The sequence below is a fragment of the Zalophus californianus genome, chromosome 6 (genome assembly GCF_009762305.2).
Source record: "Zalophus californianus isolate mZalCal1 chromosome 6, mZalCal1.pri.v2, whole genome shotgun sequence".
Taxonomy (NCBI): Eukaryota; Metazoa; Chordata; class Mammalia; order Carnivora; family Otariidae; genus Zalophus; species Zalophus californianus.
The window spans coordinates 59,998,838-60,018,652 of NC_045600.1; the positions used below are offsets into that span (position 1 = coordinate 59,998,838).

The 19,815-nt window shown below is 45.1% G+C and overlaps 1 protein-coding gene and 1 pseudogene across 1 annotated transcript; one reads left to right on the forward strand and one right to left on the reverse strand.

The window, feature by feature from the left end:
- Window positions 1-284: 284 nt before the first annotated feature.
- Window positions 285-1,668, forward strand: NKX2-8 (NK2 homeobox 8). Its single transcript, XM_027568818.1, has 2 exons — window positions 285-441; window positions 1,106-1,668. Exons 1-2 carry the CDS (start codon window positions 285-287, stop codon window positions 1,666-1,668), a joined length of 720 nt encoding a protein of 239 aa, XP_027424619.1.
- Window positions 1,669-12,241: 10,573 nt separating this feature from the next.
- Window positions 12,242-15,689, reverse strand: LOC113909291 (annotated as a pseudogene).
- Window positions 15,690-19,815: the final 4,126 nt, after the last annotated feature.

Consider the following 19,815-nt stretch of genomic DNA (forward strand, 5'->3'; position numbering starts at 1 on the left):
ACGGGGCGGGGCGGGGGGGGGCGGAGGTGGCACCTTCCGGGCTCGCTTGGTCTTTGGTCCAGCACTCATTCAGGTACTTAACACCCTGGAGACCCGGACCTCGGCTTTCAAAGCATCCCGGGTGGGAAGAGCTGTTTATATAAACAGATTCGGCCGTAAGCGCGCTAATATCCCGGCAGCCAGCGCATGGCATGCGCCTCTGGCGCCCACCCGTAGCAGCGGCGTCCCCGGCCGCCCCTCGGTTCCCAGCCTGCCCCGCCCCCGCCTCCTTCCCCTCCTTGGCCATGGCCACCTCTGGACGCCTCAGCTTCACCGTGCGCAGCCTCCTGGATTTACCCGAGCAGGACGCACACCACCTGCGGAGGCGGGAGCCGGAGGTACGCGCTCCCGGGCCCGGCCCCTGCGCCACCTGGTTGGAATCCGAGCGCAGCCACTACCCCTGTGAGTAAGCGGAGGACCACGGGGGCAGTGGGGAGGCGGGAGCAGAACCACGCGCCCGACCCATGCGGGACTGGGAAGTCAAAACCAGTCTTTGAATCAGAGGCTCTGTTCTCCATAAACGCCTATGCCAATCGTGCCCTAGTCAGCACATCCTGAGAGCAGATCCTTGCGCCTGGCACTGACGCCCGGGATCTGGGTTTCTGTTTCTAGAGGTTACAATATTTAAATATTTAAGAAATGGCCCTTAAATGTCTGAAAACGCGGCTACGTTCTCAGGCCTCGGTCTGAGATGGGTTAGCAGTGGCGATCTTAGCTCTCCAAGGCTTTGCAAACCTCGGCAGCTATTGCAGTAGACCTGGAGGTGGCCAGGGTTGGTGTCCCAGCTTGCGGTAAATTCGTCTGCTAGCGCAGCGACCAGTGTGGACTTGCTTTAAGAGGGCCCTGGTGAGTTTCTTCGGAGGCGCTGTCTCAGGTTGTGGTATAAATTAGATCACTGAATTTGGAGAGGTGGGTGTCCAGATGCGGGCCCAGGGAAGGTAATGGTCTCAGCCCTAAAGCCGCGGGCGAGTGGCGGCGCCCTCCGGCCAGTGGTTCCACGCGCGCGCGCGCGCGAGAGAGAACCAGCCGGCGTCTCATCATGCCGTGTCTCCTTTGCCGCCCATAGCCTCGGACGAGAGCAGCCCGGAGACCAGCCTTCCCGGCTCGTCGCAGCGGCCGTGCACTCGGCCGGTGTCTCCCGGCTCAGACGCTGAAAAGAGGAAGAAGCGTCGGGTGCTGTTCTCCAAGGCGCAAACGCTGGAGTTGGAGCGACGCTTTCGGCAGCAGCGCTACCTGTCCGCGCCCGAGCGCGAGCAGCTGGCGCGCCTGCTTCGCCTCACGCCCACACAGGTCAAAATCTGGTTCCAGAACCATCGCTACAAGCTGAAACGCGCGCGCGCACCCGGCGCGCCGGGGGCGGCGGAGTCGCCTGACCTGGCAGCCGCTGCCGAGTTGCGTGCCGCCCCGGGCCTGCTGCGCCGCGTGGTGGTCCCCGTGCTGGTGCGCGACGGGCAGCCTTGCGGCAGCGGCGATCTAAGCACGGCCTCCGCCCAGGACAAGAGCGGCGCGTCCCCGGCCGCCACCTGCCCTCTGCCAGGCTATGCCGCCTTCGGGCCTTGCTCGGCTCTCGGCCTCTTCCCCGCCTACCAGCACTTAGCGCCCCCAGCCCTGGTCTCCTGGAACTGGTGAGGCCGTTGCGGGGCGCGGGCATGTGGGGCTACCCCGGACTTTGGAGCGGCTCTGCGGCCGAAGCAGGGCTGGAAGCCGAGATCCGGAGTGTTCCCCCGGCCCCACCTCTCTGCGGGCCCCATCTCCTTCGGCGCAGGGGTCACCTGCCCCGCCCTCCCCAGCCGCTGAGCAGGGAATTTAGCCAGCATTTCCCCCTCTCCTCTTCCCTCGACCGCCAGCCCCAGAGCTAGATTTTTATTGCTTAAACCTTATTTGTATATTTTTAAATAGCTATTTGTATGGGAAGCAACTTATTTTTAAAGAAATAGAATATTTTTCCTCCTTGTGGTGCGAGAATAAAATGTGTAGGGTTGGGTCCCCTGAGCGCCTGCCGGGAACGTAGATGGAAGCTGTGCTTTCCGGACCGGAGTTCAGGGCGCCAGTCCACTCTCCCCACCCCGGGTTGGGTGGAAGGGCAGGTCTCAGTCCCGACGCAGCTCCAGGAAGATGTTGGGGGAAGGGGTGGAGGGAGGGAGGTGTGGGGATGAACCCAAGGAAACTCTGGGATCCCTGTCTGCGGGAGGTGGCGGGAGCTGACTTGGAGACCCCTCTGGGCTCCCGAAGCTGCTGGTGTTTCAGACACCAAAAGTCAACCCAGTGGGCCAGGATAACACATAATAAGCTTCCCCACAAGGACTCTCTGGAGACAGGCCAGCTGGGCTGGGGGCAGAGCGCACTGCGTTGGAGCAGCTCAGGTCTGGTCGCAAGCTGTCCTTTTCTGGACCCGAGAAGCACCCGAGCACCCGGAGAATTTGTAAATCCCAATTAAGCTTGCGAGTGCCTCGCTTGACATCTGTGATTTCCTCCCTCTTCTTAGCTCTACACCTGGCTGAAGTGGAATGGGGAGGAGGAGGGTAGCGCAATGAAGAAATCAAAGGGTGGTGGGGAAATGACCCTCCTCCGGGCTGCCAGCTGCGGGAAGACCTTTTTGGAGAGCCAGGGTGGGCCGACATAGGTGTGGGATCTGCTGGTGGGTCTCATTTCTCCCGCGGTCCTGATGCACTCTAAGCTCGGAGATCCAGGGTTCCACCCTTGGAATTTGTAATTGCCCTTCGCCTGGGTATCCGGAGCTGCAGAGCTTCCTATGCAGGTGTTTCCCCTCTCGGTGAAGTGTCGACCAACCTCCCTGGTGCCCACTGCAAGGAGATGTGCTTGAGGAGAGTAGGTTCAGGCATGGGATCCAGGGAAGGGAGCAAGGGCTCAGTGAGGCCTGTGAGGAGTAGGCACTGGGCCAGTTTGAGACCCTAGTTTTCTTCCCCCCTTATCTCCCCCCCCCCCCGCCCCAGGTAGGGTGGCTGAGGCTGTGTTATCACCTGGAATTTTGGGGGGTGGGGAGAGAGAGAGGACAGAAGGGTAGGGAGTGGGGTGTTTGGGTCTCAGCTGCTGGCCACCTTGCCTTCCATATGGATGCGGTTATCTCTGAAGAATCTCGATCCTTAAACCTCCTTTTGTCTTGGGAACTGAAAAGGGCATTGTCAGGCCTGAAAAGGACCTAGACAAAATCCGCACTGTTTCAATTCAGGACTCTGTTTAATCAGTCCCTGGTGACAATGTCGTGGGTGTTAGAGAGGACAATAGTATCTTTTTAAACCTTTTTAAACCTTGTGGCCTTCAGGAAGACAAAGGGCTTGAATTTTATGGGCTTACAACTTCAATTAGAACAGTGCCAGTGTGCATGGGAGATTATCAAATTTGTATCATAAAACCTCTTTCTAATAAATGATTGCTGGGGAGGGAGCCTGGACATTGTAAGACATATATTGGAAACCACCCTGGGGGCTTCCCAGTTAGCCCTGGCAGAACAGATGGGAAAGAAAAGGAGGAAAGGATTTCTGAAGAAGGCCCTGGCTGGGACTTGCCCCTGTGGTCAGCTGGCTGGGTGCTTGGCTCTTCCATGCTCTTCCCCCAGAAGGAGTGTTTTCTCCAAGAATGGAGGTAAAGATCTGTAGCTTTGTTTTCTGCTATTGGTGGTGGCAAAGACCTGAATATTCAGGAGAAAGTGCAAAATCATCACCTGTTCAGTTTCTTGCCTTTTCTTTTCCTGGAGTTACAGAGGAAGTAGGTCTTGGGGGGTGTGCAAAGTGGAGAAAGCCTATTGAAGATGAGGTCCATACTGAGGGGTCTGAATCATGGAGCCCCTCTTCCCAGGAGGCTCTTTGGGAGAGCATGTCCTCAGCCAAATTCATCCAGAGGTCCAACCCCTATAAGAAAGAGCTGCTTCCCAGTGAGGTGGTCAAAGCCATAACAGGATGCCCAGCAGCAAGCCAACTGGTATCCTGGGCATGAGGGGAGCAGAAATTTCCTGTGACATTAGCGTCAGGAGCCATCATGTAGAAACTGTTACCTGCTTCCTCTTGGTCCTTTCCTTTAAGCCCCTTCTTTTAGAGAGGAAAAACTGCAGGGAGGAGTTAAAAATACATTCCCATCACCACTGACCCATTTTAAAGACTCAGGCTGTCATTTTTCTTCTGTTCACACCTGAGATCAGCTGCAAAAGGTAAGTGTCGGTTTTCTGTGTGACCTAAAAGGTCAGTTCTTCTAGGCACTGACAAGAGAAGCTAAACCCAAGGCCTCTCTGCAGGCAGCTGGGAGAACAGTTAGGCTCTCCCTCCCTAAATGAGAGTATTTTAAACCTGCTGCCCATGACCAACATCAAAAAGGGGATTCACACTCTGTTTTGAAACTTACTGTGTTCCAGACATTGTTCTAGACACTTTCACAGTCCATCTCACGGAAGGCTTGCGTATTGTATATATCATACCCCCATTTTACAGGTAGAAACTGAGGCTCAATGGGTCGGAGTAAGTGACTTGTTGAAAGCAGTTGTGAACCTCATAAAATGTTACCATCATCCTTTGTTTAACCCACATTTAGCCACCCTGCAAACTGCCCTAAGGAGGACAATTGTAATTTTGATGTGACAAGGTATATACTACCCAACCATCATAAACTAGTCTTTTTTTATTTGAAGATTTTATTTATTTATTTATTTGAGAGAGAGCAAGAGAGGGAGAGAGAGCACAAAGGCAGAGGGAGAGGGAGAAGCAGGCTCCCGCTGAGCAGAGAGCCGGATGCCGGGCTCCATCCCAGGACCCCAAGATCATGACCTGAGCCGAAGGCAGTCAGTCGCCCAACCAACTGAGCTACCCAGGCACCCAATAATCTAAGTTCTTTCACTCACTGAACTCATTCAGTTTTCACAACAACCCCATGAGATGGAACTTTTAGTCCACTTTACAGAGGAGGAAACTAAAGGCCAAAGAGGTTATAAGTAAGCCATCCAGGGTCACACAGCTAGGAGGTGACAGAGAGGGTCTGAACGCAGGCATTCTAGCTCCAGGTCCCGCCTATTCCACTGCACGGTGGGAAGGATTTCCCATTCTTTATGTTTTATTTCTCCCAGTTGGTAGTCCCGGTTACCTTATAGATGCTTCTCTAAGAGACATGTTCTTTAGCTTCTTTCTGTGTCTCTGCTTTTCCCTTCCTCCCTTCTCTCTTTCCTTCCCTTTCCCTTCTCTCCTGTCTTCCGCACCTCCAGCTTGTGCGCGCAGCCTCTGTGTTGCCCCTACGTCTGTCTGGGTGCATTCTTGTCCTGCAATCAGTGAGACGCGGCTCCCGTTGCAGGGCACAGTGTTTTCCCGCGACTATCCTTCCACCATTCTTCTTCCAGAAAAACATCTGCTGCTTCTGCCTTGGCACCAGTTGTCCACTCAGCGTTCCGCAGAGTCCTGGCGGACTGTGATAAGCTCCTCTAAGCTTTCCCAGCCCCCAGGCCCAGACCCCTGTGGAGCTTTATGACTTTGGCTTTGCTGGCCCTTTCCCCAGTCATCTTCCTCCTTCCTAGGTCTCCAGTGTTATCTTTATTATTAAATATCAGCCTCCTCACATTTTCCCTCTTTTCTTCCATTGTAAACACTTTGCACTTCATCTCACTTAAGTCTCTTGTGGGTGGAGATTGCAATTTTCACTTCAATTTTCTTTCCTCATTGTTCAGAGGATCCTACATCTTAGCAGTTCTCTCATCTGACCAATTTAGCACTTTAGAATCTTAGATAATGTGCTACCGATGGGTTAGAAGGAAGTTATTTGAGCCCAGGTTAACCTACACCTTCCCTTCTAACAATGGTGTTTAGATGTTTCTTATTCCCTTGCCTCTTACACACACAATTAACTTGCCTCTTACTTTACTACTTTCAACCATTTTAGACTTAGGAATAAAATGTTCAGGCAGGCTAATTTTGGGCTTAGCGTGGTTAAATAGTTTGTTAACCAAGTTTATCTGTTCTACGTGTTTCAGTTAACCAGCCTAGGCAGGTAATCTGTAAACAGGAACAATAGAGAGTCAGAGGAGCTTTTGCAATGCTGAGAAAGTAGTCCCCCCCCACCCCACCCCCCCGCACGATCATTTCTACGGATGTGATTGCATCATTTACTATTCAAGATCTGCCTGAAAAAATTTTCTTGCTCCAGGTCATTCATCATTTTTCCAAGTCATATGTGGGAGGGGATTTACTAAATGGCTCCTTAATTATTTTTAGAATTCCAATTCTGCATCTTTTAACTCACCTCCAACCGCCCCCCCCACTCCAGACTAATAACTGAAGGTATATGACATTCCCCTTTCTCCTTTTTACCCACCATTCATGCTACTCAGTCTATAAGCTCACCAAAGAAACAAACAGTATTTCCTTCAATGCTGACCCATATAGAGTGGGGATTTAACGAGGAAGAATCGATTAGACTATGAAACAGTCACACACATACCCCCAAATTTCAAAAACACGGGGTTCTTATCTTTTCCAACCATGTTCAGTGGGAAGTTTTTATTGTTTATCCAGAAAAGTAACATCATCATATTTTAGAGGTAAAAGAACATTTTCTCTTCAATACCCTGCCCTATGGGCCAATAAAAATCTCTAGGTCTTATTGAGGTCATGTAATTTCAAAAGCTGCTGTAGTTTCACTATAGCTTCTGTGAGCAGAGTATTATGGGAAGAACATGTGAGGGGACCTTGGTCATGCTTAATTTCCTTCTGCGTTCTGACTGGGTGGTCCTTTGTGAGTCAACAGGTTTTCAAATGGATTTCCTAGCTAAAAGCTCTGAATTGGACTGTCCCTTTTCTCTCCTTCCAATACCAACTGCCCCCCCCCCTTCTTTCCTAGGGGCTGGATAGCATACTTGGCAGAATTCACTTGATGGTGAATGGAGGCTGTTTGCAAATTAAACTAGAGACAAAAGTGCCAAACAATCCATTAAAAGGGCCTTTGAATCTCTCACCTGAGACGTCTGTTAGACCTTCCTCCTCCAGCTTTATTGAAGGATAGTGTGTTGAGCAAGCCCCTCTTCCTCTTAAAGAAGTTATCAGCTTACATTTACATTAAACTTGGGAGGTAAATTCTCAACTAGAGGCAACCTGAATCATCATCTGTCAGGGTCTGAAATTGTCAGAGAAGCATTAGTGCAATGACAAGAGAGGTGTTTTTTGGTTTTTGTTTTTTTACAATAAAATTGAAATACAGAGCAAGGAAAAGACAAAAGAAACCTGGTATGGTGAGTAAAGAAGTAACTGCTTTTCCTGGGAAGCTGTTTTTACTGCCTAATCACACTGATGGATTCAGTCATTTGTCTGACCAAGTGTTCAACGGTGCTCCTAATTCACTGCAGGGAATGTTACATAGAAAGTCAAAATGTAGAGAGAGCATAGGATTCCCTTATTTTCTGTATTTGTAGATGAAACATTACCTTAAGGTAATCATTTTATCAATTTGGGTGTGGGGGGGGACTACAGGGGACTAAATGAATAAAATAGAGCTCCCAGAATTTTGTTGTCCTGGAAACATTACAAGAATGTTCTCTTTTCTGCACCTAACTTGTCACTGATTGAGAGGAACATGAATATGTACTCAAACACTTTAGGTATGCCCAACAAATGAACAACCTGATTCCACAACCGTCCTATTAACCTTTAAATTTTAAGTAGGTAAATAGTCTATACATGCATGTGATACATATATAAGTGGGCATGAAGCAGATTTGGGGAATGTTCAGTTCTTTTCTCTTAATGAGAAAGAAAAACTAATTTATAATCTCGCTTGCCAGACCAATGTAGGAAGGATATTGGCTTTCTCACTCTAAATTTAACATGTTTTTTGTAAGATAATATGGAAAATACAGACATGTATAAATAATTATTTCTGTATTTTAAATAAGCTGTGCTTTTTTTTTTAAAGATTTTATTTACTTATTTGAGAGAGAGAGAGAATGAGAGATAGAGAGCACGAGAAGGAAGAGGGTCAGAGGGAGAAGCAGACTCCCTGCTGAGCAGGGAGCCCGATATGGGACTCGATCCCGGGACTCCAGGATCATGACCTGAGCCGAAGGCAGTCGCTTAACCGACTGAGCCACCCAGGGGCCCCATAAGCTGTGCTTTTAAATATAGCTATTTTCATACGACACTTGATCTCTTGTTAATGCAATGGTGTAATGAGCAGGAGACTCAAGTGATTAAAAGTGCAAGGGGAAAATCTCATTTGTACCATTGCAAATTATAACTAAAAAGAAAAATGACAGAGATCATATATATTTGGAAAGAACAATTCCCCCTTATCCTTCAGTTTCTTCTTCCTTGCAGCCTCAGACTGTGCCTCCATCAAGAGTCATGCTTTGGGAACCACAACCATTTCTGCCGTTAGCAAGGTAAAAACCAGACTATGAAGCAGGACCAAAGGACATAGACAGAAGAAGCTGTTTGTTTCAAAGTTGGCATGAGTTCAAACAGGGCAATAATGTTTCCTGGGAAGCTATAATTCACCAGCTTGTGGGAAATCATGGACTTCTGAAAGCTCACCAGCTAAAACCCATGTGTGTGAAGCCTTGGAAGGCAGAGAAATGATTTATTCTAAATTGATTTAGAATGTTTAGTTGCTGTCAGTCCCTCTGAAAAGGCACCTTTGCAGACTGTTTAACATGAACTTTCTCCCATCATTGTCACTATGTGATGCCTCAGCCAGCTCATTTGGAGACAAGAGAGGGAGGCTGAGGAACTTAAGTATAGGGATTCGGGCTCCAAAGAAGGTGAGAACTTTAACTTCTTAGCAACTGATAAGTTCTAAGATAATAGTTCTGCACAGACGTGATAACAGATCATCATTGCATGTACGAAAGACAAAGGCCGGGCGCCTGGGTGGCTCAGTTGGTTAAGCGACTGCCTTCGGCTCAGGTGATGATCGTGGAGTCCCGGGATCAAGTCCCGCATCGGGCTCCCTGCTCGGCAGGAAGTCTGCTTCTCCCTCTGACCCTCCCCCCTCTCATGTGCTCTCTCTCTCATTCTTTCTCTCAAATAAATAAATAAAAAATCTTAAAAAAAAAAAGACAAAGGCCAAAATATTTACCAAAAAAATCCAAATTAATTCTCTTTAAATTGACCCTTAACCCTGTGAACATAGCTCCCTCTGGTTACTTTAACAAGGTCCTACTTTCCCATAACCTCATGAGCCTTGTTCAGGACTTACCTTCATCCTGTTTCCAGGAGGTCTTCAGCAAGACTGCCTCCCTCCCCACAACACGCTAAAGCTTGGAATCCTCAGAGCCCCTCAAAGCAGTCTGTTAGGCTTTATCATCCCGCCATCACATTTCTGCCTTGGAACTCGGTTTTAGACTATGATTTGCTAGGAAATGCCCTTCTCTATAAGTCATTAGCTCTTCTTTCTGGAAATGGTTCCAATTGTAGAACTTCTACCTTGTCTACAAAGTTTTCCTTCACTGTATTTGGAATACAAATAAAGAATTCACCTGGGTCCATCCTATCCAAAGCTGCAACTAAACTCAGAAGGCAGTGTGAGAGAGTGAAAAGAATGTGGACTTGGGAAATTGACTGATCCTTGATTTGGGAAGAATCAGTTGAATGTTGGCTGTCACAGAGTGTGAAATTACTATTAGCCCTGGTTCCTTCGACATTTGTCTACAAATACCGTGTATCACATATGGTTAATATGAGTATTAAATGCATGAATAGCGTGTGATAGTTAGCACTGAATAAATGCAGTCCTTATTCCATTCTACTGAATGCACTTAAGGCTTTTACATACATCCAATATAGTGTTCAGTTTGTTTAGTTTATCATAGCAGTCAACTTGGGACTAAGGTTTACAAAATACACAACCCCAACACCTCAGTGGCTTAATTACAAAGTATTGTTTCTTACACCTATGTTACATGTCCCGGCAGCCCTTCACTGTTTTTCTTCTGAGACCTAGGCAGAAGGAATACTCCCCCATATAATACATTTCAGAGGAGAAAGAGAACATGGCAGAATCATACAATGGCTGTTAAAGCTTCTGATTGAAATGGGCATATATCACTTCTCACATTTAAGTCTCTAAAGCAGTCTCATGTTCAAGCTTACTATCAAGAGGGAGGGAGGGGCAGCAGATATTTTGACTAGTGATACAATCTACCACATTTGTGTTCTTAAATGTCTAATTTATGACCAAATATGCATGCTAACAGATATTATTCCTTTACATTTCCAGAAGAAGAAATGTCACACTGTGACATTTCATACTATAAAATATATGCTACATATGCTATACATTTTATGCTACGGTCTCCAGAAAAGAGGAACTAGCTCTTTTCCCATTCTTTGGACATTTCTACCACAGACTCTTGCTGACATTTGGGAGAGTGGTCAACACCAACAGGCAGGTAGGAGGGCACCAGAATACTCCATGAGCCGTGATCATCAGGAATGAGAAAGGGCACTGTGTTTACCTGCTGAATTTGAGGGCGATTTCTGTGGAGACTACTCTTCCATGACTGATCTATAGGTGATAAAAACCACTGCAAGGACTAATTGCATTCTCATTTACTTTATTATTTATTATTCTAAGGAGTCTAGTTATATAATCATATGGGTATGAGAGCAATGGAAGGACAAACAACAGTAATTTGGAAGGCCAGAGAATAAATTCATCAATCCAGCTTCCAGCTAAAGCCACAGCATAGCCTTGTATATTACCCGACAGATAATCACACAACTACACAAAACCTGTTTTTAATTGAGGACCATGATTTGTTTAAACAACTCTCAACTGATAAGTATTTATATAATTGTATTAGGTAATATAAATTTTGCTGTTACATAAAATACTGCAATGAACATTCTTATAGGTGTTGTGCATCTGCATCAATATTTCTTAAGGATAAATTCTTAAATATGGATTGTTGACTGAAGTGGTATGTACATCTTTAAGGCTTCTGATTCTAATCCATCGGCCCTCTCACCCTTCATTATCCTCCAGTCCTTTCCAGCTCACCCAACTTAAGTTCCTCAACAAGCATTATCATCACTCATTTGAACATATCCTCAGCCCCCTGGCCCCTCTCACTTCATTGTACTCAAGGCAAAACTGTAACACCTGTTGAATCCAACTCTCCATCTACTCTGCACTTGAGGTCATCACAATATGGCTGGAGAAAAACACAGAACCACATTGACTGGCCTCACTTTATGGCCACTAACTTGAAATGAGTCCTTAATGTTTCTAGGCCATCGTGCTAGATATCTCTAGACCATTCAGTCTCCTATTACCCTCCTTGACTCTTTCATACCATGTTGGTTCTCGTCAACTTCCCATCTCTCCCTCGGCCCCCATTTTTATACTCAGGTTCCTATTTCACTGTGAAAACTGAAATAACCAGAAGAGAGAAAACCCAGAGATTTCTACCACAACACTGCCTTAACAGTAGGTGCTTTCTTATATTCTGTCTTCCCAGCTGTTACCACAGATGAATGGTCTCTGCTCCAGTCTACTTCAAAGATATCATCACTCCAGCAACTTTGCTCCTACATTATCAATTTTTTTCTCTCAACTGCATCATTCCCACCAGCATGTAAACATGCTGCTGTCTCCCCATTTTAAAAATAAAAATATTTTCTCTTGACCCTCTTCCCTTGCCAACAATCATCCCCTTTTGGCAAAACTCCTTAAATACTTGCTTATGCTCACAGCTTTCAGTTTCTCTCCTCCCATTCTCTCTTGTTATCATCTTTATTGAAGTAGAATTTACCTACAGTAGAATTCACCAATTTGTTGAGTTTTTAAAAAGGTAAATAGTCATATAACAGCCACCACAATTAAGATATAGAACATTTCCATCACCCCCAAAATAAATAAATAAATAAATCTTTTAAAAAATTTTTTTTAAATAAGAAAAACTTTTATATTTATGCACATATTTACCATCTCTGGCATTCTTCATTGTGTAGATCCAAAAATCCTTTATTATTTCTTTTTGCATAGGGCTCCTGCCATAAACTTTCTCAGCTTTTGTTTGTCTTAAAGATGTTTTTCAAACAGAAGTTCTTGCATCATTATTACTGAACCAATCTACTAGTAGGGAAGCATAGAAAAATTATTTTCCCAATAAGACATGTCCAACTATTCAGATAGCGGTGATGTTTTCAGCTCATATGGTAAGATACTAGTGACCTCAATACGACATAAATAAGTGTGCCATCTCATGTGCTATTCCTCAGAGACCCAGGCTGGTTCTTCTCCAGTGTTTCCTCTTGGAACCCAGTTTGCATCCAAATCCATTAGGGAATGGGATGATTCTGCTTTTGTTTCTTGGCCAGAAATTGCTTGACCCTAAAAGTCTTATGAGACAACTATGCTGAGGAGCAGAGTCAACTGCACTCACCACAGTGGTGGAGTAATTGTGGTGAGCACAATTTAAGAGCAGTCTTAACTTTTTAAAATTAATTTTTTTGAGAGAGAGAGAGCCCATGTGCACACGCGCACATGCACATGAGGAGAGGGGGGCAAAGGCAGAGGGAGAGAGAGAATCTCAAGCAATCTTCTTGCTGAGCACAGAGCCTGACACTGGGCTCAATCTCATGACCCTGAGATCATGACTTGAGCTGAAATCAAGAGTTGGATGCTTAATCGACTGAGCCACCCAGGTGCCCCAGTCTTAAAATGTTTTTATTTTGCTTTTATTTTTGAAAAATATTTTCACTCAGCATAGGATTCTGGATTGACGTATTTTTGTTTCTTTTAGCACTTTAAAGATGTGCTGTTTGTCTTCTGGCCTGTGTGGCTTCTGGTGTTAAGTCTGCTATCATTCTTTATCTTTATTTCTCTTTTTGTAATGTGTCTTGTTTCCCTGGACTGCTTTAAAGATTTTTTCCCCTTATCACTGGATTTTAACAATTTGATTATGCTGTGTTGTTTAGTGTCTTTTACAATGTCTTAGAGTTCACTTACCTTTTCAGTATCGCATTTATTTCTAGAAATTTTATTTGGGTCTTTTAAAAATATATATCTTCCATTTCTCTCCTCATTAAGTTTATGTTTCTCTTGACACCTTTGATTATGTTTATAAGATTTATAATACTTGTTTTAAGGTCCTTATTTATGAATTCCATGATTTCCCATCATTTCTGTTTCTGTTTCTATTGATTGCCTTTTAATCTGATTGTACATATTTCGCTGATTCTTTAAGGGCCTGGTAATTTTCAATTGGTTAAAGAATTGCGTATTTTGATTTACTTGTTACTGTGTTGTGTTGTATTACATTAAAGATTGTTGAATTTTTTGCTGGCATTAAGGTATTTGTGGATAATTTTAATCCCTTTCAGGCTTGATTTTAAGCTTTCTTAGAGTAGGTCCAGAACAGGCTTTATTTTGGAGTAATTCAGTTCCATCCCTAAGGCATGACCCTTCTGAGGACTCCAGCCAATGTATTATGGGATCTCTTCATTTTGGTTGGTGGAAACATGCATACCTTCCAGCACTGTTCATCTCCAGCAATTGTTCTGGCTACTACTCCTTTCCCAGCCTTGGGGAGTTTCTCACATTGATGTGCAGATCATTATTTAGCCAAAGACTCAAGGAGACTCCTCTGGTTAGCTTCGGAGCGTTTCTCTGTGAAGGACCTGCTTTTCAGTATGTTGCCTTCTAAATTCTAGCTGTCTTGATATACTCAAACTTTGTTCTTAATCTCTTCAATTCAGTAGGAGTGTTAGGTTCTTTGGGTTCCTCTTCCCAACAGTAGGGCCTGAAAACTGGCTCTAAACAGGAAGCTGGGAGATCGTAAAGCTCCTCCCACTTGTTTCCCTTCTCTCCGTGATCACAGTCATATGCTGCCTTTTGTCCAATGTCTGAAAACCATTGTTTCATCTATTTTATCAAGCATATAGGGGTTTGTTCGTAGCTGAAGGTTAATTCTTGTTGCTGCTAATTCTTTCACGGTCAAAGGAGATATCCTACCCCCGGTCTCCTTTTAAGATTTATTTACTTATTTGAGAGAGAACGAGAGAGAGAGAGCATGAGCAGGGGGAAGAGCAGAGGGAGAAGCAGACTCTCTGCTGAGCAGGGCACTCCATGTGGCGCTCAATCCCAGGACCCTGGGATCATGACCTGAGCCAAAGACAGGCACCCCGCCCCCCAGTCTCCTTTAAACTTACTCTAACCTGGGCGCCTGGGTGGCTCAGTTGGTTAAGCGACTGCCTTCGGCTCAGGTCATGATCCTGGAGTCCTGGGATCGAGTCCCACATCGGGCTCCCTGCTCAGCAGGGATTCTGTTTCTCCCTCTGACCCTCTCCCCTCTCATGCTCTCTTTCTATCTCATTCTCTCTCTCAAATAAATAAATAAAAACTTTTAAAAGAAACAAATAAAAAAATCTTTAAAAAAATTAAAAAAATAAACTTACTCTAACCAGCATTTGCTCCAGCATTCTACTGAAACTCTTTGTATCAAGGCCACCAATGACCTCCAAATTGTTAAATCTAATACTACCTATACTTAAGATTCACAAAAGACCAGAACTCTCCTCCAGAACTGATAAAACTATGGTGGATGACATAGTAGGGTAGCATGTTAAGAGCAGTAAATGAAGACCTTCTTTAGGTCTAAAGAAAACTAGTCATGGATTCTCAAGACTTTCTTATCACAGGGCTCACCTAGGTGAGATACAACTTGTTTTAAAATGTACTCAGGGGCTGCCTGGGTGGCTTAGCCATTAAGCGTCTGCCTTCGGCTCAGGTCATGATCCCAGGGTCCTGGGGTCGAGCCCCACATTGGGCTCCTTGCTCCGCGGGAAGCCTGCTTCTCCCTCTCCCACTCCCCCTGCTTGTGTTCCTGCTCTTGCTATCTGTGTCAAATAAATAAATAAAATCTTAAAAAAAAAAAAAAAAGAAACAAAAAAAAGTACCCAGGGTTTTGTTTTTATTCAGGGATGGTGAAGACAACAGATCAGGAGACAATTGCCATTGAAAAGATGGTTCATTAACTGACTGGTCTGAAGAGGGCATGCCACACCACACAGGACCATGTGGGCAAGCGCCAAGGTAAGGCAGGAGGCAAGAGTAGCAAGGAGAAACATGGGCAAAAACCTTTCTTTACGGTTTGTGCGGGAAGAAATGAGTAAGGCAGGCTAAGCAGCCGATGGCGCATAGGGTTGGAGAGTCCGACTAATTTCCATAGGCTCTGGGCTGTAGGGGTGGTCCCTAGTTGTCCAGCACCTGGCCCTAGGGTGATGAGGGCAAAGGAATATTGCCTCCAGGAGTACAAAAGTGAGATAGAGGGAGGTGGTTTTTGACAACAGGCTCTGGATTGGTTAGTTTGCCTCTGAAAGTTATGCTTAGAGGCAGGTTGCTATCTCTAGGAATTAGCATAACCCCAGACGGGCAGTCCCTCCCGGGTCCGCAAGGCCCCAAGATGTCAAAGCATCATAAAATACATATAATAAGAAACATTAATATACATCAATAACAGATTGACCCACCCCACAGAGATTTATCTTCATCAGGGAAGGAAAGAGGGAAGACATAATGATTCCCGGAGACTCTGGTCCAGTCATGGGCTGCTCACTGTCTTCTCTTACCTTGGTTACTGCAGTCTCCTCCTTGCTTCTCTGTTTCCTTTTCTTCTCCACCCGGTACTCACGGTGATGTTGATATGATACATGTCTGATCATGTTGCTCATCTGCTTACCACCCTGCAGTAGCTACCCACTACTCATAGAATCGTGGCCAAACTTCCTTATGTGGGATATAAATATTTAGTCTCATTTTTTGCCATGAACCACGCTTTCCTCTTAATGCCCTGCACTCACCAAATCTCCCCTCCCCTCCACACACAGTGTAGTCAGTTGTACTGGACCTCCCCCAGTTCTTTAAAGACATCACTTTCTAGTTCTTCACACTTGTTCCCTCTTCAAAGGATCTTTCAGACCTTGATTCAAACATGTCCTTCTTAGAGAGGTTTTTCCTGACTGTCCCCCGAGCCTAGCTCAGCTTCAGGGGATCAGCTCTATGTTTGCAGAGCATGCCCTGTTTCCCCACCACAGCATAGTCTAACTATGTTTCTATGATGGCCTATTTATTTCTCTCACCTGCCATGAGGACAGGGACTATGTAAATTGTTCACCTCTGTCCTATCAGCACCTAATACAGTGGATGACACATGAGTCTTTCAGGAAATGAATGTGAAACGTGTATGTACTCATGAAGCAACAGCGCTCTAAGACCAGGCCTGGGTGGACTGGGTGTGGACATTCCCAGAGGGGCCTGAGCAGAGACGTTGGTTCTAACACTTTTTCCACTGGGATGACTGGGGTTGGGCCTGGGTTGGGGGAGTTCATAAACCTTCATTCCTGGCCCTGAATTAGAACCAAACCCATCTTCAGGGGAAGAGGCAAGAGGAAATCTAGCATTTTCTTGGGAAATTTCTCCTCATTAAGTTTACTCTGGGTCATTTAGTTCTTTATACCCAAACAGGTTAATATGCTCATCAGTAACAGTGAGTGCTCTGATCTTATACTGGTTTAAAATAAGGACAGGGATGACTATACTTGACAGAAGAAGATGAGCCATAAGAAGTCCAGTGTTAAGAAACAATAAAGATTCTAACACTTTATAAATTGAGGATATCCCCCTTTAATTTCATCATTAGATAGAGGTGATGAATATTACATCTCCATTTTTCTGAAGCCGTATTTCCCAGAAAAAGATAGTTCAATGTATAAAAGATTTGAGAATGAAATCTCCAAAGGCTAAGGGAAACTTCCTATGGGAAAATAAAGTGCCTCAGACACCGACAAAGGAAGAAGAGATGGGAGGAAGGTGTGAAGGTGGTGAGTGGCTGTCCTCCATTTTGACTGCGGTCTGGACTAGAACTGGTCTGAAACTGCCTCAGGATGTATTAGGTTAGGCACAAGGGAAAGTGAACAATTGAGAGACCCAACTCACTCTCTCTGTTTACACACACACACACACACACACACACACACACACACTAGCAGATCGATTTATACCTACTTTGTTTAAAAGCAGCTCCAATTCAAAAGAGAAGAGGGAATGTCAGACCACTTTCCAAGGCAACTTCAAACATTAAATAACAGACTTTTTTTTTTCTTCCTCTAGCAGTTCCTTTTGCAAAAAGAAGGTGACCCTACACGGTTAGGTTGCTCTTGTTCAGAGATTTGTCAGCATTGTTTTTTCCACTTTCAGAGATGCTTTGAGAAACTGTGAAGAAAGAGTGACAATCACCGATAACATCAACACCATCATCGGAAAAGCAACCACGTCGGTATGTGTGCCCTCTGTACCATGTGTTAGTAAGAAATAGTGGGACTAGAGGGGCGGGGAGGACCTAGGGTTTCTCCCTGTTATTATGTATTGGGAGCCAGGCTTTAGGAAAGATAGATCTTACTGTAAATGTTTGCTATTCAATCTACCAGCACCAGCCAGAGCGAGGACTAATGGATTTCAAGCTAAAGGCAGATTTAAGCGAATGTAATTTAGGCAAGGAATTGCTAAAATTTAGAGCATTTGACCAGGGAAGCTCAGACAAGGATTTGTGCATTTTAGATAGCTGGCTTAGAAAACCAACTGGAAATGTCCTTTTCAAACCTGAGATTCCGTGATGCTCTGATTTATGTGTGTGTGTCTGTGGGGCACACTGTGTGCACAATACCAGCTGCAGCCCTTCACTCCTCGGAGAACCCCTGTTCCCTGGGCTGTGGCTGTCCACTCCGCAAGCTCTCTGTCCGCCAGCACAGCATCTGCAGCGAGAAGGGTTTTCAGCCTGCCCTGACCTTTGTGTTGCTGATGTTGTTTAGAGTGGGAGAGGGGCAGGGAGGCAGGGGGCAAGAAGAGAAGTGTCCCAGCTGGGAGCACCCTCCAAGGAGGGAGCCCTTATGCCACCTAGAAAGGCCCACAGTTCTCTTCGTGCTTCTGTGATGGAGGAAGCACTTCAGCTGCACGATGCCAGAATGTTACCCTTTAACTCTTTTGTGCCCTTTTTTGGTGTAGTCTACCCTGTTCCTGCAGTTTTCTTTTCTATTGTTAGTGTCTGTTTTTCTAGCCGTTCCCTGAATCTTTAGGACCCGAATTTCTCCCTCTGGCCCTTGGCCTCTACCACAATACTCATTTTTCATCATGGGTTTTCCTTTCTAGGCAAAATTGAGGTTTGGGGTAAATGTGTCACCAAATGATAAAATGTATGGTTGTAGTATATTTCTCTGTCAGTCCTTTCATTTATTAAAAAACAACAACAACACTAAAGCCATGATTATTGTGTAAAAAGAAAAGTTAACAAGTTGTTTAAAAGCAAAGTGATGGGGGCACCTGAGTGGGGAAGTTTGATTAAATGTCTGACTCTTGATTTCCGCTCAGGTCATGATCTCAAGGTGGTGAGATGGAACTGACTCAGGCTCCCTGCTGGGCATGGAGTCTGTTTGGGATTCTCTCTCTCTCTTAAACAAACAAACAAACAAACAAATAAATAAATAAATAAAATATTTATATATATGTGTGTATATATATATATATACATACATATATATATATATATATATATATATATATATAGGCACCTGGGTGGCTGAGTCAGTTAAGTGTCTGCCTTTGGCTCAGGTCATGATCTCAGGGTCCTGGGATCGAGCCCCATGTTGGGCTCCCTGCTCAGTGAGGAGCCTGCTTCTCCTTCTGCCCCTTCCCCTGCTCGTGCTCTCTCTCTCACATGCTTTCTCTCTCTCTCAAATAAATAAATAAAATCATATATATATGATTTTTTTGCATATATATATATATATATGCGCAAAGTGATGGCCAGTTGTATTTTTCTGGTGGCAAAAAGGAAAGCGCACTGATTTTGGAATGAGGAAAGTTGGGTTCAAAGAGAGGTTCTGCTGTTTGTTGACTGTGGGTCCTAAGCGCTCAGTAACATTGAGAGTTACCTGTGGCTGCTTGTGGAAGGGCCTACACAAAGTCGTCACCAATAAAGGGGAGGAGACTTTTGGATAATTAGGAATAGGGGGACGATTATGGTTTAAAAATGCCTACACAGGGCGCCTGGGTGGCTCAGTCGGTTAAGCGATTGCCTTCGGCTCAGGTCATGATCCTGGAGTCCCGGGATCGAGTCCCACATCGGGCTCCCTGCTCAGCGGGGAGCCTGCTTGTCCCTCTGACCCTCCCCCCCCTCATGTGCTCTCTCTCTATCTCATTCTCTCTCTCAAATAAATAAATAAAATCTTTTAAAAAATGCCTACACATTTTCTCTTTGCCCCCACCAACACACTCCCAAATACTAAATCCTAAAAACACCATACTGAATCTTAAAAAAAGAAAAAGGAATAAAGGAAAAACCCCAGGAATATATTGAATCTGATGCTGCTTTAAGACCTTTAGAATAGGTGATACATTCTATGAAATAAGCTTTTTCTAGAGCTGAAATGCAACAACACTGCATCATTTTTATGAAAAATCAAACTCATCTAGGAAAGCTCTTCCTTCCCTCACACAGGGCCCTTGCCCCTCTGAAATCCTCCCCTCTGCTGTGTGCTTCAACCCCTAGAGGGCAGCATGCCCTCAAAGAAACTCACCCAGGGCCCAATTAGAAGCCATTTAAATGGCAATTCCCTTCTGGAATTGTTTCTGAACAACCTTAAAAAAAGATCTTAAAAAAATCTCATTAGAAACACTAAGGAATGAAAGAGAGTATTAGCAATTTCTAATGGCTGCCACAGAAGTATGTTTTACTGACACCATCACATAAATAGTATTTCGATTCCTGGGAAACTAAGAGACCTGGTGTATCAT

What these genes read in the sequence shown, in the direction of transcription:
- NKX2-8 (XM_027568818.1), top strand. Translation starts at nt 285, where the DNA reads ATGGCCACCTCTGGACGCCTCAGCTTCACCGTGCGCAGCCTCCTGGAT. An exon ending in CGAGCGCAGCCACTACCCCT is followed by an intron (nt 442 to 1,105) that starts GTGAGTAAGCGG and finishes TGCCGCCCATAG; the next exon opens with CCTCGGACGAGAGCAGCCCG.